Genomic DNA, 27,418 nt, shown 5'->3' with positions numbered 1-27,418 from the left:
GCTCAATCTGATTCTGATTCTTCTTCTGAAGTAGCTTTACTTAAACAAGAGCTCAATAGACCGCAACCTTGAACACACTACAGTACATCTAAAATAAACAAACAAAAGAGTCTATAACATTTGACAAGCTAGAGGTTCACTGTGTAGGCTGTCTGTTTCTGTTTAGTCTACTTGTGTTTGTTTTGATATGTACTGCACATGATTCACTCAGATGATGAAAGAGTTAGCTCACCAAGGGACGACCTGACCATCATGATATTTCAGGTCATGATGAGAACAGACTTTGAAGGCTGAAACCTACTGAAACAGGAGTCTCCACAATCCAATTTCATATAGTTCCTTGAAGGTAATGGTGTGTGGAAATTTCTGCTTTATCATATTTTAGGCAGGCTATGTATAGTATGCATAGTAATTAGGGCTGTCAATTGAACTCGTTAATTTAGTACAATTAAAAATAATAAAAATTTGAATTGAATAGAACAGAATGCTGGGTTCTCGAGATGTTTTTAAACATTGAACTAGGCCTTCTGTGATTATTAAATAGTAATCTTATCACGGTTAGATCAAATAACCACAATCAGATGATTATTTAATAATCATGCTAAAGATCTTGTTATTTGAGATAACCACAAATATTGTGTACCTCAAATTCCAATCACATTTTTAGCCAAATATGGGAATTTAGGTGAATTTTGAAATGCCATGTACGCTGTGTTTTTGTGTCTCATTTTCCAGCATTACTGCATTATGTGTGCACTCCAAATGAACTCTGACCATCTCACTGATCCATACTGCGGACGACACTGAGAGAGCGCAAGAATATGGGCTCTATTTTTGTGAGTGCACAAAGCAACATCTTCTCCAGTTTTCGTGAGAGCGCTAATTCTAAGTGCAATTTTGGTGCCAGCGCAAGTGGGCATTGGTGGGAGTGTTTGCGCTATATGTGGGTTTATGCACGCAAATTGGGGGTGTATTGTATGACACAACGGGGCTAAAGGCCCACTTTAAGGAGGGGGTGGGGTGGGGGGGGTGATGGACGGATGGCTGTGCATTGAACAAGCACTACACAGACGCCTTTAACGCTTGCACACTTTCATCATGTCAACAACCGCGTCTACCACTGAAAGCTTTTAAACGCACTCCTCCCTCTGGGCCCCATGGGAGTTGTAGGCCCCTGGGCTTCAGCCCGTATAAGCCTGTGCGTTAATGCGATATAGTATACATGTGATATAATATACATACCGGGACAAAAGTTATTGTGTACAATTTGTCAACTTATGCAAATACTTTTAAGACAACAAGTCTTCTTTTTAGTAACAAATTAAGATAATGCTTATTCAGAATAACCACTTCAGAAAAGGGTGCATAATTTCTTGTTCATTTCAATCACATTTGACATTTCATTACATCTTAAGTATTCTATAAACACATTAATCTCCAATTGATTGGATCTGTCAATGTGAGCCCACTTTGAATATCAAATCTATTCGCCCCACTTAAGAAGGACAATGAGTTTAATAGGGGCCTTTAGGCCCTGCAACAGGGGGGCTTTTTACCCCAAATGCTATCCTTTCACTTATCGGACAGTTATTGAAAATGTTTTGATATAATCACCTTGAACAAAACCGAAAATTACAAATACTTATTTTGTCTCAAAATAAATGTGATAATTTCAAGGATATTGATTAGCTATATAAATTTACAACATTTTAAGAAATATTAAATATTAGATCAAATTGCTTCAAAAATCAACCTTTAGACATTATACGCAATGATCTCATGGAAGAGGAAATGTGTACAATTCATAATGACAAACAGGTGTTTAGGAAAGTACTGAGGTAGTTTTTAATGCTATTTAGTGTTTTGGGAGAAAATAAAATCAAAGAAGCCTTTACCCCGTGGAGCCTTTTGCCCCATTGTACCCTATGTAAATGAAGTGGCACAAAGCACAGTTTGCTATTTTCATGAGAAATATGTAATTGTGCTAAGATGTTTCAATATCAGCTCTTATTTCAGCGCACAGTCCAAATTCAGTTCCTGCATTTGCAGTTTGGAGATTCCAACATCAGGTGGTAATAAAGTTAATAATCGCTGTTGAAGCCATTTGTTGAAATGAAAAATTATGAGATTTGTGTTAAACATTCTAGAGGTCATGGTTTATATGTTCAATTATTATTATTATTATTATTATTATTATTATGTTTATATATATTATTATTCTTGTATATTTACAAAGATATTTATGATTTAATTTTGACTAGTAATTTTCCACCTGATGTTGAGAATGATTTTTATGTCACTGCAAAAGGGGCCGGTGGAAGAAGTTGGAGAGAGTAAAATGTTTGGATTTAGTATGATTTTTTTGACCACTTCGTTATTTTATTATATTTTTGTTTCATTTGAAGTACAAAATAGAATTTAGAAATATTTTTGGTTAAATTTTTTCTTGTTTCAATAAATGAATTACATTTTTAATAATCAAAATCGACCGGCTGAAGTCAAGTGCATGCCGATACAATCACTGTTAATACTAGCCATGATTTGTGTGTCAGTAGATGAAAATTATTATTAATAATTACTTAATTTAATGGAGAATACACCCAAATTCTGATGAGAATGTAATTTTTAATTCTTATAATTCATTGCATACAGTCCATTTATACTACCAACTTCTTATGAATGTGCTGTCTTTATTTAAATCGCTGGTGCTTGAGGGAATGTCTATATAATAGGACGCAGATGCTGGAATAATTGGAGAAGAACCTCAGAATTAAATTGCACTTTGTCCAGCCATTTTGCACATTGTGCATGCAATTTTGCCAAACCCACTCGCACATAGACTTAGTGCATGCTTGCACGAAAATACCAAAACTTCATGGCCATGCCCATTGACTTTGCACTCATGACTTAAGGCACTGCGCAGTGCTTAACACTTGCGCTCTTAAAATAGGGCCCTACGACTGCTTCTGAAGAGCTGTGTTGCCGACTGCGGAGGTTCGGGCCAAACTCCTGCAAAAATTCATGCAAAGGACAAAAATATTGAAAAAATAAAATACAAAAATGGACCAAGAATTAAGTTGAAAAGAGAAGACATAAAAAGAAAAAAAAAAGAAAAGAGAGTCAAAAAGAGAGACATATTTTAAGTATTTGGAATATTTTGATATTTAAAATATTATTTTCCATGTGCAATGCATGTACCCCTGTGCAATTTTTTTCTGAATTTGTAAAGCTTTAAAGGAAATCATATATCCTATTTTTGTTATATTATTCCAAGTTTAATATGAATACATTACTTCTTAAGGTGTATAAAGCATGATAATTAATCATCATAATTGTGAAAGCCACAAAACAGACAATTAATTGTCATAATCCTGAGAACTCTAAAACAGACAATTAATCATCATAATCTCAATTATTTGTATGACAATTAATCGTCACCCAAATTTCATAATCGAGCCCTACACTGAACTGTTTTCTTTACATCATAAAAACATGATGTGAGATGCTGAAAAATGTCATGGTTACTGGTGTAACCTCCGTTCCCTGATGGAGGGAACGAGACGTTGGTGTCGATGTAGTGACACTAGGGGTCACTCTTGGGAGCCCGAGACACCTCTGGTCTTTGATAAAAGGCCAATGAAAATTGGCGAGTGGTATTTGCATGCCACTCCCCCGAACATACGGGTATAAAAGGAGCTGGTATGCAACCACTCATTCAGGTTTTACGCTGAGGAGCCGATATAAGGTCCGGCCATTTCAGCGGGTAGTTCAGCGTTGTGGCTCTCTACATGGTTCCCATCAGGGAACGGAGGTTACACCAGTAACCATGACGTTCCCTATCTGTCACTCACTCGACGTTGGTGTCGATGTAGTGACACTAGGGGTCCCTATACAAAACGCCACAAGGCTGAACTGTGTTACGTGAACTGGCGGTGTGTGGTGGGCAGACTTGCTGTGTGCCTCATAGCCAGCACACCAGGTCGACATGTAACCTCCCCCAACACAGTTATGAGTGTCGAACTGCCCTTTTTGGGGACAAGTCGACTACCCAAAGATAGAGACAGGCTTAACCCAGTCGTGGCCTCTTTTCCCCTTCTCTTTTTCCACTCCCTAAAAAAGAAGGGGGATTATCTGACTGGGCCGCCAGGTCTAGTCGGGGGGTGTCCCTCCCAAGGGGAGGACACCGCGGAGACCACACCTCGCCCCAGAGAGTGGGGGATATTTAAGTGGAAAAATACGTCACATGGTCTTTCCAACCATGTGGAGAGCCTTCAAGGTAGATCCTGCCCAATGGGGGAGGAATTACTACAACATGGAGACTGGGGCAGAGGGGCTCTGCCCAAGGAAGGCGCAGTTTGCCAGCAGGGAAACAAATTAGAGGAAGATATAGATCGCATGGGGTTAGCCTTACAGGGAACCGCCACATGCGGAGCACCTACCCCAGAACAGGGCTCTTAGTTAGTGGGTACTGGGCCGGCAGTGAGTCTCTCCGAAAACTCGACTGCCACAGGGCTCGGAGGAAGTCAACCAGGAACAAGTTTTGTGAACACTACTGGGAATTAACAGCTCACGTCTTCAGCTCAAAAGGAGGTGGAAGGCGCTATGTGCAAGCGATATACCTGGCCGGCTATCCCGGGCTTATCCGCTTAAGTTGCGTGCCACTACCTGGGACGAAACCGGTTCCACCCGGAGGTTGTAGAACCTTGCAAAGGTGTTGGGTGTTGCCCAGCCCACTGATCTGCAAATGTCTGTTAGAGAGGCACCTCTGGCCAGGGCCCAAGAAGCCGCTACACCATGGGTAGAATGGGCTCATAGCCCTACCGGGGGCGGCATGTTATGGGCGAGATATGCCATAGATATGGCATCAACAAGCCAGTGGGCGATCCTCTGCTTGGAGACAGCGCTTCCTTTCCGCTGTGCACCAAAGTAGACAAAGAGCTGCTCAGAGAGTCTAAAGCTCTGCGTGCGATCCAAATAGATGCACAAAGCGTGCACCGGACACAGCAACGCCAGGGCTGGGTCTGCCTCCTCCTGAGGCAGCGCTTGCAGGTTCACCACCTGGTCCCTAAAAGGAGTGGTGGGAACCTTGGGCGCATAGCCCGGTCGGGGTCTCAGGATCACGTGAGAATAGCCCGGACCGAACTCCAGGCATGATTCACTGACAGAGAACGCTTGCAGGTCACCTACCCTATTGATGGAAGTGAGCGCAGTCAGGAGGGCAGTCTTCAGGGAGAGTGCCTTAAGCTCGACTGACTGCAAAGGCTCAAAGGGAACTACGGAGAGATCCCATGAGGGAACGAGGGTGGTCTGGAGGGATTCAGCCTCCTGGCGCCTCTTAGGAACCTGATGATCAGGTCGTGCTTCCCTAAGGACTTACCGTCCACTGTGTCGTGGTGCGCTGCTATGGCAGCAACATACACCTTCAAGGTGGAAGGGGACAGCCTCCCTTCCAACCTCTCCTGCAGGAAGGAAAGCACTGATCCGACTGCACATCTCTAGGGGTCTTCGTGTCAAGAAGAACACCACTTAGCGAATAGACGCCACTTAAAGGCATACAGGTGCCTCATAGAGGGGGCCCTAGCCTGAGTGATCGTGTCTACCACTGCGGGTGGTAGGCCACTTAGGTCTTCCGCGTCCCATCCAGGGACCAGACATGGAGATTCCAGAGGTCTGGGCGCGGGTGCCAGAGGGAGCCCCGTCCCTAAGAAAGAAGGTCCTTCCTCAGGGGAATTTGCCAGGGGGGAGCTGTCACGAGGAGCGTGAGGTCCGAGAACCATGTCCGGGTGGGCCAGTAGGGTGCTACCAGGACGACCTGCTCCTCGTCCTCCCTAACCTTGCACAGAGTCTGTGCAAGTAGGGTCACTGGGGGAAACGCGTATTTGCGAATGCCAGGGGGCCAGCTGTGTGCCAGCGCGTCTATGCCGAGGGGAGCCTCAGTGAGGGCGTACCAGAGCAGGCAATGGGAGGATTCTTGGGAGGCGAATAGGTCCACCTGTGCCCGACCGAATCGACTCCAAATCAGCTGGACCACCTGAGGGTGGAGTCTCCACTCTCCCCTGAGGGAAACCTGCCATGACAGCGTGTCCGCTGTAGTGTTGAGGTTGCCCGGGATATGAGTGGCTCACAGCGACTTGAGGTGCTGCTGACTCCAGAGGAGGAGACGGCGGGCGAGTTGTGACATACAGCGGGAGCGCAAACCGCCTTAGCGGTTGACATATGCTACCGCTGCCATGCTGTCTGTCCGAACTAGCACGTGCTTGCCCTGGATTAACGGCCGGAACCTCCGCAGGGTGAGCAGAATTGCCAGTAACTCGAGGCAGTTGATGTGCCAACGCAGCCGCGGACCCGTCCAGAGGCTGGTGGCTGCGTGCCCATTGAAAACAGCGCCCCAGCCCGTTTTGGAGGCGTCTGTCGTGACCACGACACGCCTGGAGACCAGTTCTAGGGGAACACCTGCTCGTAGAAACGAGAGGTCGGTCCAAGGGCTGAAAAGACGGTGACAGACCGATGTAATGGCCACGCGGTGTGTCACGTGGCGCCATGCCCGTCTTGGGACTCGAGTCTGGAGCCAGTGCTGAAGCGGCCTCATATGCATCAACCCGAGCAGGGTGGCCACTGCCGAGGATGCCATATGCCCCAGGAGCCTCTGAAAAAGTTTCAGTGGAACAGCTGTTTTCTGTTTGAACGCCTTCAAACAGACCAGCACCGACTGGGCGCGCTAGTTCGTAAGGCGCGCCGTCAGGGAGACTGAGTCCAACTCCAAACCGAGAAAAGAGATACTCTGAACCGGGAGGAGCTTGCTCTTTTCCCAGTTGACCTGAAGCCCTAGTCGGCTGAGGTGCGAGAGCACCAGGTCCCTGTGTGCGCATAACACGTCTCGAGAGTGAGCTAAGATTAGCCAGTCGTCGAGATAGTTGAGAATGCGAATGCCCACCTCCCTTGACGGGGCAAGGGAAACCTCTGCGATCTTCGTAAAGACATGAGGAGACAGGGACAGGCCGAAGGGAGGACTTTGTACTGATACGCCTGACCCTCGAACGCGAACCGCAGGAAGGGCCTGTGTCGAGGAAGGATCGAGACGTGAAAGTACGCGTCCTTCAGGTCTACCGGCGCGAACAAATCTTGATGCCTGATGCTCGCTAAAATGCGTCTTTGCATCAGCATCTTGAACGGGAGTCTGTGTAAAGCCCGGTTCAGTACTCGCAGGTCCAAGATTGGCCGTAACCCACCACCTTTCTTCAGTACGATGAAGTAGGGGCTGTAAAACCCTTTCTTCATCTCGGCTGGATGGACAGGTTCTATCACGGGGCCTCGCGGTGGGGTGGAGCGCGAGGTGCCACAGCATGTCGTGGCCGTGCTGAGTCTAGGGAAATCGAAGCACTTACCTGGCTCCTTGTGACCACCCCCGGACAGCCTGGGACGGGGGAGGAAGAGGCCTGTCCTCGCGACCCGTGGAGGATGTCACATCGGGGGTGGATTTGTGCCACAGCTGGGCACTCAGGGGCAGAAAGAGCACCACTGGAGCGCCAATCCTGCAAGATAAAGCCCGTGGACGGTAGTTGTGGTGATGACCGTACACACCGGGTATGTGACCCAGGGAGGAAGGAAGCCGCTCTTTTGCTGAACTGTTGGGTACCGCAGCCATTTGGGCATGCGGCGAAATCAAACAAAAAGGCAACAAAAGATTTTCCACCCGGCCCTCCACCAGGGGATGGAGTGGTCTTTCTACCAGCTCCACGTGAGCGGTTCTCTCGTCCCTGGGTCGCCCGTCTCAGGGGCGCTTCGAAGACCTCCGTGGGTTCTTCGGTGCCGGCTGTGAGACGGGTGGCGTCGGCTTCCTGCGGTGGGCTCCATGCCGGAGCCGGGCCGGAGGGGCGGGCTGTGGCGGAGCCAGTGCAGTCACCGCAGGGGGACGCCCTTGGCGACGAGCAGACGGTTTTTGTGCCGGATTGCTTCCATCTGCTGCTTTACCGTCGAGAACTGCTGGGCAAAGTCCTCAACGGTGTCACCGAATAGGCCCGCCTGGGAAATGGGGTCAGCAAGGAACCGTGTCTTGTCGGCCTCGCCCATCTCGACCAGGTTGAGCTAGTGTGGCCATCGTCCGCCCGAGAGACCACGCCGTGACCTTCGTCACAGTTCCTGCATCAAATCTGGGGCGGAACTACCCTCGTGCAGTTCTTTCAGTGCCTTGGCTTGGTGGACCTGCAGGAGAGCCATGGCGTGCAGGGCAGAGGCAGCTTGTCCAGCAGCGCTGTAAACCTTGGCCGTCAGGGACGACGTGAGCCTACAGGGCTTGGACGGGAGCTTAGGGCGTCCATGCCAGGTGGCGGCGCTCTGCGGGCATAAGTGTACCATGAGTGCCTTATCCACCGGGAGAATCGCCGTACAGCCCCTGGCCGCCCCGCCATCGAGGGTAGTGAGAGCGGGGGAACTGCGGAGTCGGGGTCGGGCAGTAAAAGGTGCCTCCCACGACTTCGTCAGCTCCTCATGCACCTCCGGGAAGAATGGCACTGGAGCGGGGCGCGGCTGGTTTGAGCGGCGTCGCGAGCCCAGAAACCAATCATCAAGCCACGAGGGTTCAGGGGAGAGCGGAGGGTTCCACTCTAGCCCGACGCTCGCGGCCACCCGGGAAAGCATGTCCATCATTTCGGCATCGGCCTGTAACTGGGCGACCGTCCCCAAAGGGGGAAGCCCAGCCGAGGCTTCTGCGTCCGACTGGACAAGCCCGCTCTCCGATGCTGCGCTCGAGAGCTCATCATCTTCGCGGGCCTCGAACAAGAAGCTAGACTCACCGTGCGACGAGCCGGCGAACTCATCCGGAAGCCCGATTGGCCCGATCGAGCGTGCTGGGGAATGGGAGGTCCGCGGGGGGATACCCGGCGGAGGCGATCCCATTGAGGTCCCCAAATAAACCTTAGTGCGAGCCGCGCTGACCTCATACCTGTAGGTAGGAGGACCAAGGCGGGGAGCCACTGGGGTGGCTTGCTTCCTTACGAAAGCAAGCCGCGACCGCAACGTTGCCATGGTCATGTTCTCGCAGTGAGAACATGAACCATTCATAAACGCTGCCTCCGTGTGGGTCGCGCCCAGACACGAAAGACAGCGATCATGACCATCTGAAGTTGAGAGAAAACGACCGCAACCAGGAATAACACACGAACGGAAAGGCATCTTTAGAAAGACGTGTCTTTAAGAAGACGTTCCGTGTGTGCGCTCTTTTAGAGAAATATACTCTTTTAGAGGGGAAAAACGCTCTTTCAGAAAATATACTCTCTAGTTTTTCTGTCGAAGCACCCAGGGGCGTTCTCTGCAGTGTACCAGTGCAGAGGAGGGAGAAGCCGCTGAAATGCGCCGTCAGATCCAGCAGAGGTGAATGAACAGTGCTATTCAGCTCAATGAACATGACCGTTCGGCTCCGAAGAGAAAATCTGAATGAGTGGTTGCATACCAGCTCCTTTTATAACCGTATGTTTGGGGGAGTGGCATGCAAATACCACTCGCCAATTTTCATTGGCCTTTTATCAAAGACCAGAGGTGTCTCGGGCTCCCAAGAGTGACCCCTAGTGTCACTACATCGACACCAACGTCGAGTGAGTGACAGATAGGGAACCAGATGTGACACACCAGCCAAATATATTTATCTGACGCATGTGTACATAGACCAACAAATTACGCAGACAGAATGCAAGAAATAGAACGCTAAGGCCACGTCGCTTGAAAACATATTTATTTTGCTATGTTTATGCCTCTCATGCACAGTGTTTCCTCCACTGAAATCGAAGACTTTTGAAAATGATCTCTACTGGATTTATGTGGTTTGTGGGCCAGAGATAAGATTATGTTCAATGATATGGAAATAAAACAAACAAAATATTGGCTTCTTAAGTCACTTTTTGTAATGTCTATTCAATGTCTTACTCGTTTGCCACTAGTAGAAGAACTACTGTATCTTCCTTTTGGACTTTTCCCAACAAAAATGTATATGTGATTAATTTGTTTACTTAATCAACAAATTTAATAATTAATTCAATTAAATTGTTTTAATCAACTGGCAGCCCTAATATTAGTAGATCAGTTAATAAGAGAAACCTACTGTCTTGACTTTAATTTTATTCTTTTTTGTTTTGTCTGACATTTGTTTTGCCAGTGACAAAACACATTTAAAAACTGTGAAGAAAATAAATTACACACACACACCACCTCCTTGTTAAACTCATAAATTATCTGTACTGTCCATTGACTTTAATAATATCAGGAGAACTGAATGGTGTAGAGAGGAAAGTAAGGACAAGTAGAGACAGGCTAGCTTGGGAGATGGGAGAGAAATGGCAGCAGGCCAATATTCGCTGTTCAGTGAAACTGATCTAAGAAGGGGTAGCTGGGTTCAGAATAATTAAATTAAGGCTGACAGAAGCGCTGACCAAAATCTTCAGACACAGGTGATACTAAAAGTTCATGTGATACAGGCTATGGACTATTACAATAACAACTAGTGAAAAATACCACAGAGAAGAAGAAATTAATGGCATTGTTAGATGATTTCTAAAAGTTAATTTCATTGTAGTGTTTGCCAGTCATTGTGTTTATCATTGAGTTACCCACATTATACAGTATACAGGTGCATCTCAATAAATTAGAATGTCGTGGAAAAGTTCATTTATTTCAGTAATTCAACTCAAATTGTGAAACTCGTGTATTAAATAAATTCAATGCACACAGACTGAAGTAGTTTAAGTCTTTGGTTCTTTTAATTGTGATGATTTTGGCTCACATTTAACAAAAACCCACCAATTCACTATCTCAAAAAATTAGAATATGGTGACATGCCAATCAGCTAATCAACTCAAAACACCTGCAAAGATTTCCTGAGCCTTCAAAATGGTCTCTCAGTTTGGTTCACTAGGCTACACAATCTGCTGATCTAACATTTGTCCAGAAGACAATCACTGACACCCTTCACAAGGAGGGTAAGCCACAAACATTCATTGCCAAAGAAGCTGGCTGTTCACAGAGTGCTGTATCCAAGCATGTTAACAGAAAGTTGAGTGGAAGGGAAAAGTGTGGAAGAAAAAGATGCACACCAACCGAGAGAACCGCAGCCTTATGAGGATTGTCAAGCAAAATCGATTCAAGAATTTGGGTGAACTTCACAAGGAATGGACTGAGGCTGGGGTCAAGGCATCAAGAGCCACCACACACAGACGTGTCAAGGAATTTGGCTACAGTTGTCATATTCCTCTTGTTAAGCCACTCCTGAACCACAGACAATGTCAGAGGCGTCTTACCTGGGCTAAGGAGAAGAAGAACTGGACTGTTGCCCAGTGGTCGAAAGTCCTCTTTTCAGATGAGAGCAAGTTTTGTATTTCATTTGGAAACCAAGGTCCTAGAGTCTGGAGGAAGGGTGGAGAAGCTCATAACCCAAGTTGCTTGAAGTCCAGTGTTAAGTTTCCACAGTCTGTGATGATTTGGGGTGCAATGTCATCTGCTGGTGTTGGTCCATTGTGTTTTTTGAAAACCAAAGTCACTGCACCCGTTTACCAGGAAATTTTGGAGCACTTCATGCTTCCTTCTGCTGACCAGCTTTTTAAAGATGCTGATTTCATTTTCCAGCAGGATTTGGCACCTGCCCACACTGCCAAAAGCACCAAAAGTTGGTTAAATGACCATGGTGTTGGTGTGCTTGACTGGCCAGCAAACTCACCAGACCTGAACCCCATAGAGAATCTATGGGGTATTGTCAAGAGGAAAATGAGAAACAAGAGACCAAAAAATGCAGATGAGCTGAAGGCCACTGTCAAAGAAACCTGGGCTTCCATACCACCTCAGCAGTGCCACAAACTGATCACCTCCATGCCACGCCGAATTGAGGCAGTAATTAAAGCAAAAGGAGCCCCTACCAAGTATTGAGTACATATACAGTAAATGAACATACTTTCCAGAAGGCCAACAATTCACTAAAAATGTTTTTTTTATTGGTCTTATGATGTATTCTAATTTTTTGAGATAGTGAATTGGTGGGTTTTTGTTAAATGTGAGCCAAAATCATCACAATTAAAAGAACCAAAGACTTAAACTACTTCAGTCTGTGTGCACTGAATTTATTTAATACACGAGTTTCACAATTTGAGTTGAATTACTGAAATAAATGAACTTTTCCACGACATTCTAATTTATTGAGATGCACCTGTATTTAGCAGTACTAATGAGTACTGCTTTACTTTTCACAAAAGTGCTGTAATTTGCAGTCTTTGTATGGCATAATATAAATATCACAGAAGCTCAACAATTATGAACTAACAATGTACTTTTTTTTTATTTTATTATTTATTTTTTTTTACAGCATTTATGAGTCTTGGTTAATGCTCATTTTGTAAATATACAGTATACAGCAATTTATAATGCATTTACTTATGTTGAGGTATAATAAGCAAGATTTTAATCTTAAAAATGTATTAGTATACGCAGATTTTAATATTAACCAAGAGTAATAAATGCTGTAAAAATATTGTTCATTGTTAATTCATGTAAATGTATTGTATTAAAGGTGCATTATGTAAGATTCCAAAATCCTTGTTATTAATGACACCTGTGGCCATTAAGTGAACTGCAGCCAGCTACCTGTTGATCATGCTCGCACTTGTGCACACACTCCATAGAGATGTGAGCATCGACCAAAACAATGACGTAATGTACAAAGAGACAACATGATTCACCGGCATCATGCTGACAGATGAGGTAGCATAATTAAAATTACACAGTTATGATTGTTTTACTACAAACTTTGAGACTGTATATTATATTTGAATCTCCAGTGCTGGAACAGGGCTAAAACAAAGTGTGGATATAGGTCTGACTATGCGAGACTGTAGTTTGAAGTAATCACTTTTCTTTGCATGATACATTGACAGCATTTATACAATAGCCTATGTCGGCGTTAGCTAGCTAGCCAGCTTTATCAATAGCTGTTAGCTAAATCTGGTGGATGATGACAGTAGCTGTTTATAAAATAGACTGTACATTATAAATATGTTGACACAATTCAGTATTGATGTGATTCCATCACAACTGTCATTTTTATATATCGATGCGCTATTGTTTTATAATAATAGAATATATATATTTTCTGTATAACCAAGTTACGTTACACTAATGAATGGGTCTTTTTGCATTATCTTGAACATTGTCTAGCATTCATTTCATGTGTTATTGTAGTTTACCTTGCTGAATAATTACAGATTAACATTGATTATGACAGTTAATGTGCAGGCAAGATCAAGTTAGCAAAAATTACACAGATCAATCCTTATGGCACTATATTTCACATGCTTTGCAGTTATGTAAGCTTACCTGTCCAATAAGATGAACACCAATTCAGGGTCGGTTTTGATCCCCAAAATCAAACGAAGTTCCCTCCAGAAATCAAATACCCTGCTGATGTTCACTCTAGTTTTCGCTCGACCACGATCACGTTTCCACTTGATGGGATTCAGTAGATAATTTTTTTTTTTATTTTTGGCTTACTCTGAGTTTGTGTAAGAGTCAATGTTGTGCTGGGAGCTGGACGTTTGCTGGATTCCATCTCTAAGATAACGTTACCTAGTGTTGCAGTTTGTTGTCGCTGTTGAATAGCGGAAGAGAAGCTATTACTGTCTGAGGCAAGGCTCTCGGGAAAGCGCATAAACGTAACATCCTTTGGATTTTCCCGGCAAAAGCGACCCGCTCCCGTCTCATGAAAATCAGTCTACAGACTTTAATAGGCAACCTAAGAAGTCCGGGAAGGGCTAATTTTTGTAAGTTGTGTTACAAGCCGTTCACACATTGGCAAAAAAAAAGATGAATATTACATACCGTGTTGTAAGATTTTATGAGGCAACTTTCAGCAAACTTGAAATTTGCAATTAATTGCATTAACACCAGAAAAAAATTATGTGATTAACTGTAATAAAAACTACTTAGTAAAAAAGGTCTCCTCTATAAACGCGGCAAATAGTTTGAAGTGACAAAATGGACAGTCAGTGGACCTTGAATGTGACAGAACAGCACTGCAATAATTCCTTACTAGACAGATTTTTCATTGTTCCACTCCTCACTCACACCGATAATGTGCACCATCTCAGATAGTCCATCTCATCATGGCCAATTCTTCCCCCTGTGAGTGCTTTATCTAAGCTGCTCTGAGACTGTTCAGCCTCATTGAACATCAATGGCCCTCCTCTTCATCCCCTCTAACCAAGCCATCAGCGCCAACATCACTTAGCACCAAGGCTATAACAAAGGCTGGGAGTCTGCTGCACCACAGGATGTGGAAAGGAAAATGGGGGTAAGACAGACGAACAGAGAAACCTCAGACAGAATGAGAGGAAAAGGTGGATTTGACAGAAGCAGAATGTTTTGTGTGTGTGTTAACAGTACCATTACTGCTGATAAAAAATGAAATTGGGCAACTGACATTTTGGGGTGTTTGAGGTATTTTTTTATTAGAAAAGTTAAACTATTGTGTTAATTTTTGTTTGTGAAAGTAATAACTATGTTGTGTGATTTAATTTTTTAATCCCCTCAAATTTCAATCCAATCAGCCTAGACTTGTCTTAAAGAAATTTTGACAAGATTCAGATTTTGGTCCTTTAATCTGATTAGTCGGGCAGGGTTCCAAGAGAGCAGTTATTTCATTTAACAGCACCTTGACGCTTCATTGTTTGTTTCACTACACTGTGTTTGCAACGTTCCAGACAAGCTGAAAGTCTGTGCGTTACTCGGCGACACACAACGGTTAATCCTGCTTTGGCTTCTTTTGGAACTATTTTTGTTAGTGGAGAAAAAGTAGACACACTGTAAAAACATTCATTTTGTTTAATGAATGTGTCTCTTTGAGTTACACAAACTTAAACTGGATTGAACATAAAGATGTCCAGTAGCCTCTCAGTCTATGCTACCACTGTTGCAATTGGAGTGTAGATGCAGAGACAATTGAGCATTATTTTCATGCAGCTCTGTAGAGTGTCACTGAACAGAGTTGGTGAAACTACACGTTTTTGTAAAAAGCTTTGGTTTGCTATACAAATTATGTAGCCTGTTGGGTGTTCCTTGTTCCTCTTTTTGTCACTGAAATGCATTTTCAAAACTGCATTACATACATTCCTATTGTCTGTTTTACTGAATCCTCCCTTGTTCATTTAACTAAAAAAAAAAAACATGTAACCAAGTGAACTTAAATTAACTGAGTTGTTTCAATGATTTCAAGCTTTACTTAATCTACTTGTGTTTGGTCCACACACACACACACACACACACACATACATATATATATATATATATATATATATATATATATATATATATATATATATTTTTTTTTTTTTTTTTTTTTTTTTTTTTTTTTTTTTTTTTGGTTAACTGAAGCTAGGCAGGGGATTTATAATTCCCAGCATGATTTGCATGGCACTCAATACAGAAAGTAAATGTTAAAATTAAATGTTATACAATGTGTCTTTGTGCAAGATGAAAGTAAAGGAGGAGCGTTTAATGTTTTGTTGTGTTGAGATTTAAGAGTTTCTGTTATGTTTGAGTTTGGGGGTTACCATTACGGTGAATAGTGGAGTTTAAGCTTAAGCTGAGGACAGGTTCAAGTTAGGAATAGTCTATACTGCTTTACTCATTGAGCAATTGCTATGGAATCAAAGAATAGTGTCCCATTAGCATTAATTCAGCATTATAATTTAGCTATTGTCTAATTTATGTCTAATTTATTTATTTACTCAATTCAATTAGGCTCCCTCTACTTTAAGTATTTCATTTAATTTGAGATTACATGGTGATTTTAATTTAATAAATCTCATTTCAAACACGTGGAACCACTGTCCATGATTAAATCAAGTTCAGCCTAAGAGTTCAATTTAAAGTCATGTGCCATCAAAATGTATGAGTTAGCAATATTTCAAGTTAAGAGCAATTAACATGCATGTGTAGTACTAAATAAAAATCTGAAAGTTCTTCTAAATTAAACCTGGAGTTTAGTTACATTAAAAAAAATAAAAATAAAAAAAATAAAAAAAACATTATTTAACTGATTACCTCATATTTTTGAGTTCTGCTAACTTATTAGAGTTTTCAGTGCAAAAAAACTGCCCATATTTTGTCTAAAATGTAAGTTACTCAATAATAGTTTCTCGTTTAAAGAATGTTGTATAAAAGCAAAATCACACTTGCAATTATGCTGTTGCACTGAATATCTGTTTGGCTCTGATTACTTCCAATTACCAATAATCAATATAACAACATTCTAATTTGTGTGAAATTGCTTAATTATAAACAAAAGCTGTGTAGTTTGTGAACATAACATACAGATTCAAGCAGAAAGAGTGTAGCTTGGATTCAAAGCAGACCTGTGTTTGATTCAAAGTGGGTCTGTTAGGGTGAGCATACAACTTCCCAATATTGCAATAATATGGTCCATGTGACTGAACTGAGTTCCCCATCTATTTCACACTTTGCAAGCAGCCTAATTGCCATATTTATTACACCGACTCAAGAAACAGAAAAGTAAGGAATTCAACAGCACTTCATTGTAACAGGCAGAATAAAGGCGAAGGCTCCATTCCAAGACAGGGTCCTCATCTAAACTTACCAAGGCCATAATTTGTCACCAAGATTCATGTCTAAGCCTGCCTCTCCAGACAAACATTCATTTTCTAACTCCATCTGGGCCATGTGAACATTTACCTTTGTAAGAATGAAATACCCTCTAGCAATGAAGTCTGAAAATATTCCAGGCATCTTTAATATGCTCAAATACAATTAATCACAAAATACAATCGCTCGCTGAATCCAAACAATGATAAGGAGCCATTTGCCTGCAACATTGGTATTGATAAATCCCAATAAATAATTACCAAAGCACAGATCAAATCATCAAGCTGTTGCTCTTTCAGTTGTGCTGTGCTGAGATATTTCCACCAGTGTCTGCCATGATTGTTCCAACCAAAGGCAGTGCTGGCCACCATTGAAGCCACCATTGAGAATTGTATTGTATTGGCATGCAGTAAGGTGCCCCCAAACACTAAGGCAAGAAAATATGGTACCAGGTGGACCCATTTATAGAATGTGATTTCTGCTGTAGAAGCAAAATATCTCAAAGCTTGACTACTGTTACATCAAAATGCACCATGGCAAATGTCACACCAGAACCCAGAATATCAGTTGTATTATGGGTCCATTAAAAAAAAGGGACTGTTGCCCTCAAACTCACTCTGCTGCAGATTAACAGATGCTAGAAATTTACTCTAATATGGTAAAAATGTGTACATGCAGGACAAAAGGATTTGCAAAGTCCTAGACGACTGTGAATCAGAAAGAAAGAGAGGAGGATGCAGAGTGATTGAGGACAGGGTGATCAGGCAGTTTAGCCCAAGTTATGTCAGTATTTTTGGAGGTTCACATGGTTTAAGCTACTGTATGTGACATGCTTTGAAATACAACAAAGCACAATGTAAAAATAATTCTTCATTTTTCTTAAGGTGAAGTATGTAATATATTTTTGATATGTTGAAATACAACAATGTGGCTCTGTAGTGCTATCAAAATATTGCTCTGTTTGTTTGAGCGTCCTGACCAGCCTGATACAGCAGCACTGGCTCAACCAATGGCATGAGTTTGGGGTGGAACTATCTGACCAACGAAAGACAGGGGGAGTGTTCAGTATTTATTTATTTATTTATTTTTTTTTTTATAGTCAATATTCTAGCAATTCTGTTTAGTGGTGCTTGTGGTGCAAAAATTACACACTTCACATTTTAAAACAGTTAATTTTAGGGATGTACCTTTAACCTGAATGCCTATGCGAAAGTAGACATCTGCGCTACTGAGATAACGCTCCACCAAAATAAAGTACCACTGCTCCCAGGATGGTAGTGGAACCTCCAGTTCACAGGGGATGTTCTCTCTGCAGTCCATAGCACTGGAGTTATGCACTGGCGGGGCCCTTGACCGGATCTTCAGCAGAACTGGACAGTTCTCCCCACTTCTGTTTTTTGTATTGCAGTCCACCAGCTGTACCTTCACCTGAGAGATGTAGTTTGGGATGAACACTCTGCAAGGTACAAGGGAGAGAAATGTAGAGAAAATGTGTCTGAAAGTTGCACTGACTGTAGTGGACATTCTATCACAGATACTCATAGAATGCATACATTTTAGGGTTTCATGTGAAGTGAGCACTATATGGACATGTGACCACCTCTGTAATAAGGATCCCTAATTAGTTGCTTTGAATATACGTGTTCACTTAGTGAATAAATGTACATTTAGTAAATGCTAATGTCACAATCCAACCACCTGTCCACTTGACCCTATCCCCTCCCACCTTATGCAAGCTGCCTCTCCATCGAGCTTACCCACACTCACACATATTATCAATGCATCTCTCACAACTGAAAACTTTCCCAATACATTCAAGCAGGCTCGAGTAACCCCACTGCTTAAAAAAACAACATATAACCCCACAGTAGTCGACAACTACAGACCAGTCTCTCTCCTACCCTTCCTGTCTAAAACTCTCTAGAGGGTTGATTTTAACCAGTTGTCTGCTTTTCTCTCACAGAACAACCTACTCAACAGACATCAGTCTGGCTTCAAAAAAGGACACTCAACAGAGACTGCCCTCTTGTCAGTAGCTGAAACCCTGCGACTGGCGAGAGCTAACTTCAAATCATCCGTCCTCATCCCCCTTGAATTGTCTGCTGCATTCGACACAGTGAACCACAAGATTCTCCTGTCCAATCTCTCTGACCCTGGCATCACAGGAACTGCGCTTGGATGGTTTGAGTCATATCTCATTGGCAGATTGTTCAAGGTCTTGTGGAGAGGAGAGGTGTCCAAGACACACCAGCTGACCACTGGGGTTCCTCAAGGATCAGTGCTTCTCGATGTACACAACATCACTTGGACCGGTCATTGAGGCACATGGCTTTTCCTACCACTGCTATGCATATGATATGCAGCTTTACCTGTCATTCCAGCCTGATGACCCTACTGTCTCAGCTTGTATCTCTGCCTGCCTCTCTGACATTTCGGCCTGGATGAAGGAATGACACCTTCAGCTCAACCTTGCCATGACAGAACTCCTTGTGATCCCAGCCAACCCATCTGTTGACAACAACCTCACTATTCATCTTGGTTCAACTACACTAACACCAACCAGAACAGCCCGGAACCTGGGAGTGGTGGTAGATGACCAGCTTAATTTCACTGCACACATATGATATGCAGCTTTACCTGTCATTCCAGCCTGATGACCCTACTGTCTCAGCTTGTATCTCTGCCTGCCTCTCTGACATTTCGGCCTGGATGAAGGAATGACACCTTCAGCTCAACCTTGCCATGACAGAACTCCTTGTGATCCCAGCCAACCCATCTGTTGACAACAACCTCACTATTCATCTTGGTTCAACTACACTAACACCAACCAGAACAGCCCGGAACCTGGGAGTGGTGGTAGATGACCAGCTTAATTTCACTGCACACATATCTACCACACGGTCTTGCAGGTTCGCGCTTTACAACATCAGGAAAATCAGCCCTTTCTTGTCTGAATATGCTATACATCTCCTGGTCCAAGCTTTGTCATTTCAAGACTGGACTACTACAATGCTCTGCTGGCTGGCCTTCCAGCTAACACAATTAAGCCACTGCTGATGGTCCAGAATGCAGCAGCACATCTGGTCTTAAATCAACCAAAAAGGGCTCATGTCACCCCACTCTTGATTTCACTCCACTGGCTACCTGTAGCTGCCCGCATCAAATTCAAGGCGTTAACTCTGGCTTTCAGGACAGCCAATGAACCGCAGCCTCTTACTTCAGTTCACTTCTTCAGGTCTATGCTCCAACTCGCTCTCTGCAGTCTATGAACGAGTGACGCCTGGTGGTCCCATCACAAAGAGGCTCAAAGTCTATTTCATGATCGTTCACTTTCTCTGCTCTACTGTGGTGGAATGAACTTCCAACCTCCACACGATCTGCTGTTAGCATCTCAACATTCAAAAACCAGCTGAAAACACATCTGTTCCGCGAAGCACTTAACCAACCCACACTGGATTCTCTTACTACTGCACTTAACCTGCACTTAATGTACCAAATAAATAAAAAAATAAAATAAATAAAAAATAAATAAATCCTTGTCTGTCTCTTTCTTCTGTGCTAGCATATTTATTACTCCAGCCACTATGAGAACTTGGCAGTCCTATACTGCAGATGTTGTTAAACTTTGTATGACAAATTGCTAGCTATGTGTCTCATTTGTAAGTCGCTTTGGATAAAAGTGTCTGATAAATGACTAAATGTAAATGTAAAGGCAACCAGCCAATTAAAGAAAAATAACTTACCTACAGTACACCTTAAAATAGAGTTAAATGAAGTGGAATACAGAACATAATCTCATATTCTATTTAACTGGTTTAGCTATAAAAGTAAAAGGACAAAATGTCACTGCCTAAGAGTGTGATTATGAGTTACAGAGAATGTACTGAGAATGAGCCAATTTATCTATTATTACTAGGCTTATTGGAAAACCAAGGCAATTTTTGAACTGGAATGTGTTTTGTACTCTCAGGAAAAATGTATACTGAGTAATGCAATAGCATGATATGGCCATGTCTTAATTTTCTAAATTAATAAAGACTAATGAGAAAGAAAATGTAAGTTGCCCTTTTTTTTTAACTGAGTTAAAAATAAATCATTCATATCTGCATTCTGGGCCATGACGCAATTGGCTTTGTTTCATATTTTGTTCTGGTTTTACAGTTAACAATATGAGTAGTACATCAAATGCCTAATCAAACAGAACACAATTTACTGAAAGTCACTGAAAAGGATGCTTCAGGAAAAAAAGTGTTACTTGAAACATACATTTTGTCTTTGAAATTTGCCCTGAAATTGGGAAAATAATGTAATGCAAGTTTAATTTATGCATCGATTTTCCAATTTTATGCACCACTGTTTGTTTTTTACAGCTGATTAAACAGTATGTCCTATTCTGAATAATACAAATTATTTTGAAAACTTCAATTAGTTGTCTCCTTGTCAGTTCAGAAATAACAAGATCTTTTAATGTTAATATTTACATTTTACTGTGTGCGTATGTCTTTTATTAAATATAAGATAATTCTAAACCATTTAATTAAACTTAAGAAATGGCTGTTTTCACTAAAAGGGATAGTTCCCCTGAAAATAAAAACGCATCATTTACGCACCTTCATGATGTTTCAAACCTCTATGACTTTAGAGGAACTTAAAAGGAAATGTTAGGCAGACTGTTAGCCTCAGTCAATGTCAGTGTCAGAAATGAACTTTTATATTATAGGGCAATATTTGCCCCTTGGATTTTTTTACCATTATAGGGGCTTTTTTTTTTATATATATAATCTTTTAAAACACATACTGTGTCTAATCTGTTTGTCAAATACTTTATTTAGAATATATTTAAGAATTTACCTCTTACCCTAAGAATTAAATCAACATCAATTCCTATTTTATGCCATGTATGACTAGGTTATAACAATAATACAATATTAAGAACTATATCAGATGTTACAAATAAAAAACAAATTGAATTATTACAATTGCACTATTGGCCTCCACAATTTGAATTTTGGGTGCATTTTTTGTCATTTTGGTGGCAATTTTGCCCCAAGCCCCCGAAAATATCTGACTCTGGTCACCGTTCACTTTCATTGTATGTACTGTAAAAAAAAGATGCAATGCAAGTGAATGGTGACTGAGACTAACATACTGCCTAACATCTCCTTTTGTGTTTCACAGAAAAAAAGAAAGTCTTACAGGTGAAAGTCAACAACATGGGGGTAAGAAATTGATGACAAATTAGCAATTTTGGGTAAACTATGCTAAATAAATCTTGGTAACACTTTGCAAGGTAAGACTTTACAAAAAGGTACCATTTGTTAACATTAGTTAACAACATTAGTTAACATGAACTAACAATGAACAATGCTTTTACAGCATTTACTAATCTTGGTAAATGTTAGCTTCAACATATAGTAATTAATACATTTTTTAAATCAAAAGTTGTGTTTTGTTAACATTAGTTTATGCACTATAGACTAACATGAATTAACAATGAACATTTGTATTTTTATTAACTAACAATAACAAAGATTAATAAATGCTGTAAAAAATATTGTTAATTGTATGTTCATGGTACCTAATACACTAAATAATGTTAAAGAATGGAACCTTATTGTAAAGTGTTAAAGAACATCTTGAACATCTTACAAAACAACAATTCATTGTCCTTCTGAAATGTTCAGTGTAAATTAGGTTATAATTCTGTATTTGAACTTATAAAGGCATTGTGAAGATGAAAGGTATAAAGCACAATCTGGTGTATTCCACCTTACTGGTTTACAATGTGTCTTCTCAAGGGAATATGTATCCTTGTTGTGATGTAGATGAGGGTAGAGCTCTCATTGACTCAAGAGGTCTTCTGATGGTGCAAAAAATAAAGGCAATCTTAATATTGCCCAGTGTCCAAGGTCTTTTCTGTACACACTCTTTTTTTTAAAATGCATTTCAGCACCTCTCCCTCCTCCTTCTTCTCCTCCATTTTCCCCTTTTTCATTTAGAAAGACTTTAATTGCTAATTGAGAGGAGAGCTTTAATATCTGAACCTAATGAGAGTAGAAGCCTAAAATGAAGGGAAGCTTCAGAGGATGTGCGTGGAATAGTAAAGTGTTAGGTGCAGAAAAAGAGAGACAGAAGATGAGAGTTAGTGATGTTGATGTTGTTAGTGTGTGCACTTGTGTATCTGATAAGGGTAACACTTTATAATAACAGTACATGAATAATCATGAATTAATAGTTACCTGTACTTCCGCATCAATTATTGATGCGTTAAGGAATGGACTAATCAGGACTTAATGAAGAGCTAACATTAACTACAACATGAGTCATATGAATTCATGCATTAATAACGGTCACCTTAATTACATGTTAGTACATGTTTGATAGTTAATGCATTAATTAACATTAGGAAATAAACTAAATCAAACAGGCTTTATAAGAAAGAATGTGAAGTAATTCGACCTTTAATTAAATGTGCATAATTTAATATAGTAATAATTTAAAAATATTATAACTTTTGATGTCTTCAGGTTCGCCACAAACATCACTGGATGTTGCAGGATTATTCTGCATAATTTACATGGATCATCCTTATCAAAGGTTGAACACATTAAAGAATTCTTTTACACACCCTCGTGCCATTCCAGATGTGTATAACTTTGTTTTGTCTGCAGAACACAAATGAAGATTTTTAGAAGAATATATCAGCTCTGTAGGCCCATACAATGCATGATGCAAGTGAATGGGGACCAAATTTTTGAAGTTCCAAAAAGCACATAAAACAGCATAAAAGTAATCTGTATGACACCAGTGGTTTAATACATGTCTTCGTAAGTGATGCTATTGGTTTTGGGTGAGAATAAACCAAAATTTTACTCATTTTCACTGTACATCTTGCCATTGCAGTCTCAGTCTAGGCACAATCATGATTTCAAGCTCAGTTACACTTTATAGTGCTTGACGGATGCACAGTGCTAGATGGTGCAAGGGAGTGTAATCGAGTTTGAAATCATTATGGCCAAGGAAATTTATCATGAAAAAGGAGTTATATTTTGGTCTGATCTCACTGCAAACCGATTGGACAACTTTAGAGGGCATGGTTTAAACAACTGAAGTCATATGGACTACATTTATGCTACATTTATGTGCTTTTAGGAGCTTATACATTTTGGTCACCATTCACCATTTTATGGACCTACAGAGCTGATATATTCTTATAAAAAACTTTGTTTGTTTTCTGCAGAAGAAAATAAAGTCATACATATCTGGAATGGCATGAGGGTGAGTAAATGATGAGAATTTTCAATTTTGGGTGAACTTTCCCTTTAATGATTGCCACCAATAAATATTCTTAATAATAATAATTGATCTCAACCCGTTCTGTGTGATTTTCCTTTCCATTCATACTCATCCTACCACTGTCGGTCGAGTTCACTGGTCATCCATATGCAGACCATGTCTGATTCTCAGCTTTACCTCATGTCAAACCAAATGACTAAACAATATGTGATTTAACTGGGATGAATACTAGTGCAGTACATATGTAATTGATAGTAAGTTTATAATGATGTCAAATCAAAGTCAAATCAAATCAAATCCCTTTATTGTCACTCAACCATATACACAAGTGCAACAGTGGGTGAAAGTCTTGGGTGCAGTTCCAAGCAACATAGCAGTATGATAATTACAATAAACATCTGATTTACACATAACACAATTTACACATCTTGTTACACAACACAATATACAATATACACCTAATAATATACAATATACACAAAATAAGAAGACTGTATACAATAAAATAATATACAATATACAGTATACACAAAATAAGAAGACAGTATAAAATAGAAGACTGTATACAATAAAAATACACTGTACCACCCACACCCCACCCCATGTAATCAGTGGAAATAAATAAAGTGTTGTGTTGACATTCAGCTGTCGGCTGATAGTCAGTTGCCAGTGTGTTATTAAGAGAAGTATAAAATGTGAGTCCAGTCTGAGGCTAATAAAGTGCGGTGCTGATATATGTATCGTGATCAATCAAGAGATCAAAAGTCTGATTGCTTGGGGGAAGAAGCTGTCATGAAGTCGGCTGGTGCGGTTCCTGATGCTGTGATACTGCCTGCCTGATGGTAGCAGTGAGAGCAGCCCATGGCTCGGGTGGCTGGAGTCTCTTATGATCCTCCAAGCTTTTTTCACACACCGCCTAGTATAGATGTCTTGGAGTGAGGGCAGCTCACCTCCAGTGATGTGTCTGGCAGTTCGCACCACCCTTTGCAGGGCTTTGCGGTTGAGGGCGGTGCTGTTGCTGTACCAGGCAGTGATGCAGCCAGTCAGGATGCTCTCTACAGTGCTGGTGTAGAACCGTGTGAGGATGTGGTGGTTCATTCCAAACTTCCTCAGCCGTCTCAGGAAGAAGAGGCGCTGGTGAGCCTTATTCACAATGTCATCAATGTGGATGGACCATGTGAGTTCCTCAGTGATGTGGACACCAAGGAACTTGAAGCTGCTGACTCTCTCCACCGGTGCTCCATTGATGGTGATGGGGCTGTGTTCTCTGTCTTTTCTCCTGAAGTCCACCACAAGCTCCTTGGTCTTACTGACATTGACGGAGAGGTTGTGCTCCTGACTCCAGCGTGTCAGAGTGTGCACATCCTCTCTGTAGGCAGTTTCATCATTGTCAGTGATCAGATATACCACCGTCGTATCATCAGCAAACTTCATGATGGCATTGGAGCTATGTGTTGCCACACAGCCATGTGTGTACAGGGAATACAGGAGTGGGCTGAGAACACAGCCCTGTGGGGCTCCAGTGTTGAGGGTCAGTGATGAGGAGATGTTGCTGCCCATTCTAACCACCCGGAGTTTCACATCAAGCTTGGAGGGCACTATGGTGTTGAATGCTGAGCTGTAGTCTACAAACAGCATTCTCACATATGTGTCCCTTTTTTCCAGGTGGGAGAGAGCAGTGTGTAGTGTAGATGCAATGGCATCATCAGTGGAGCGGTTGTTGCGGTAAGCAAATTGCAGTGAGTCCAGTGAGGCAGGCAGCACAGAGCAGATGTACTCTCTGATTAGCCTCTCAAAGCATTTGCTGATGATGGGGGTCAGAGCAACAGGACGCCAGTCATTTAAGCAAGTGGTTTTGGATTGCTTTGGTACAGGCACAATGGTGGACATTTTAAAGCATGTAGGGACCACAGACAAGGAGAGGGAAAGTTTGAAAATGTCCATAAAAACACAGGCCTGTTGGTTCGCACATGCTCTGATGATGCGGCCCGGAATGCCATCTGGACCTTCACAGATATTAAGCCATCGGAAGGATCGGGTTACGTCCGCTACAGAGATGGAGAGTGAACTAACCTCTGTAGCTTCGGCAGCGGGAGCTCTCTCCATGAGGGCGGTGTTGTTTCCCTCGAAACTAGCATAAAAATATTAAGCTCATCCGGGAGAGTGGCAGCGGTGTTCACGGAGGAGTTTTTATTCCCTTTGAAGTCTGTGATGATATTAATTCTCTACCACATGCTTCTAGAGTTGGTGGTGTTGAACTGTCCTTCAATCTTGTCCCTGTACTGGCATTTGGCTGCTCTGATAGTTTTGCAGAGGGCATAACTGGCTTGTTATGCTCCTCCGCGTTCCCGGAATTAAAAGCAGTGGTCCGCGTTTTAAGTGCCGCACAAACATCGCTATTAATCCACGGTTTCTGGTTAGGGTAGATCCGTATTGTTTTGGTCAGCACCACATCATCTATGCACTTCCTGATGAAACACGTTACGGTATCAGCATAGACCTCAATGTCATCATCAGAGGCTGACCGGAACATCTCCCAGTCCACGTGATCAAAATAGTCCTGTAGCGTAGAATCTGACTAGTCTGACCAGCACTGGATCGTTCTGAGGGCGGGTGCTTCCTGTTTCAGATTCTGCCTGTAATCGGGCAGAAGGAGAACGGAAGAGCGGTCCGATTTGCCAAATGGTGGGTGGGGGAAGGATTTGTAGCCATCCCGGAAGGGAGAGTAGCAATGGTCCAAAACCCATCCCCTCGAGTGTTGAAACTGATGTGTTGGTAGTATTTTGATGCTATTGACTTGAAGTTGGCTTTGAAGTGACAGTTCCTTGAATGCCCGGTCTCTGTTGGCTTTTTGGGGGATGTAAACAGCTGTGATAATGACCGCTGTGAATTCCCTCGGTAGTCAGAATGGTCGACACAGAAGCATGAGAAGTTCCAGATCAGGAGAGCAGAAAGACTTGATAGAATGTACGTTCCTCTGATCACACCAGGATTTGTTAATCATAAAATGTACACCATCACCTCTGCTATTACCTGAGAGGTCTTTCACTCTGTCCGCTCGGTGCACTGAGAATCCCACGTGTTCGACGGCTGAGTCTGGAATCTCTGCAGACATCCAAGTTTCTGTAAGGCAAACAATGCAGCAGTCCCTCATCTCTCGTTGGAAAGAGATCCGCGCTCTCAGCTCGCAGAGCTTGTTGTCCAGAGACTGAACATTTGCCAGTAGAATGCTGGGTAGTGGGGGTCGATTTGCGCAATGTCTTAGTCTGACGAGAACGCCGGCTCTCCTTCCCCATTTCTGGCTGCATTTCCACAGCCGGGCAGCCCAGACAAAGGGCTCCACTGTCTTGTTTGAATACAGCGGGTCGGCATTGAGGTATTTAAAGTCTGGTTTTCGGTGTGCTATTGAAGATCCAATGTCCAAAAGCATTTGTCTATCGTAGACAATAAGGCAGATGACATCCAAGATGAAAACATAAGAATTGTAGACAAA

General features: G+C 42.2%; 1 protein-coding gene across 1 annotated transcript in view; it reads right to left on the bottom strand.

Moving 5' to 3' along the window:
- Positions 1-27,418, bottom strand: part of LOC127424495 (transmembrane protein 8B-like) — a 251,801-nt gene that overhangs the window by 96,356 nt on the left and 128,027 nt on the right. Inside the window, exon 5 of the mRNA XM_051669777.1 lies at positions 17,817-18,085. Within this exon, the coding sequence (XP_051525737.1) occupies positions 17,817-18,085 (269 nt within the window). The remainder of the gene's footprint in view (positions 1-17,816; positions 18,086-27,418) is intronic.

The sequence above is a fragment of the Myxocyprinus asiaticus genome, chromosome 3, assembly GCF_019703515.2.
Source record: "Myxocyprinus asiaticus isolate MX2 ecotype Aquarium Trade chromosome 3, UBuf_Myxa_2, whole genome shotgun sequence".
Taxonomy (NCBI): Eukaryota; Metazoa; Chordata; class Actinopteri; order Cypriniformes; family Catostomidae; genus Myxocyprinus; species Myxocyprinus asiaticus.
This window is presented reverse-complemented; position numbering and strand designations above follow the sequence as displayed.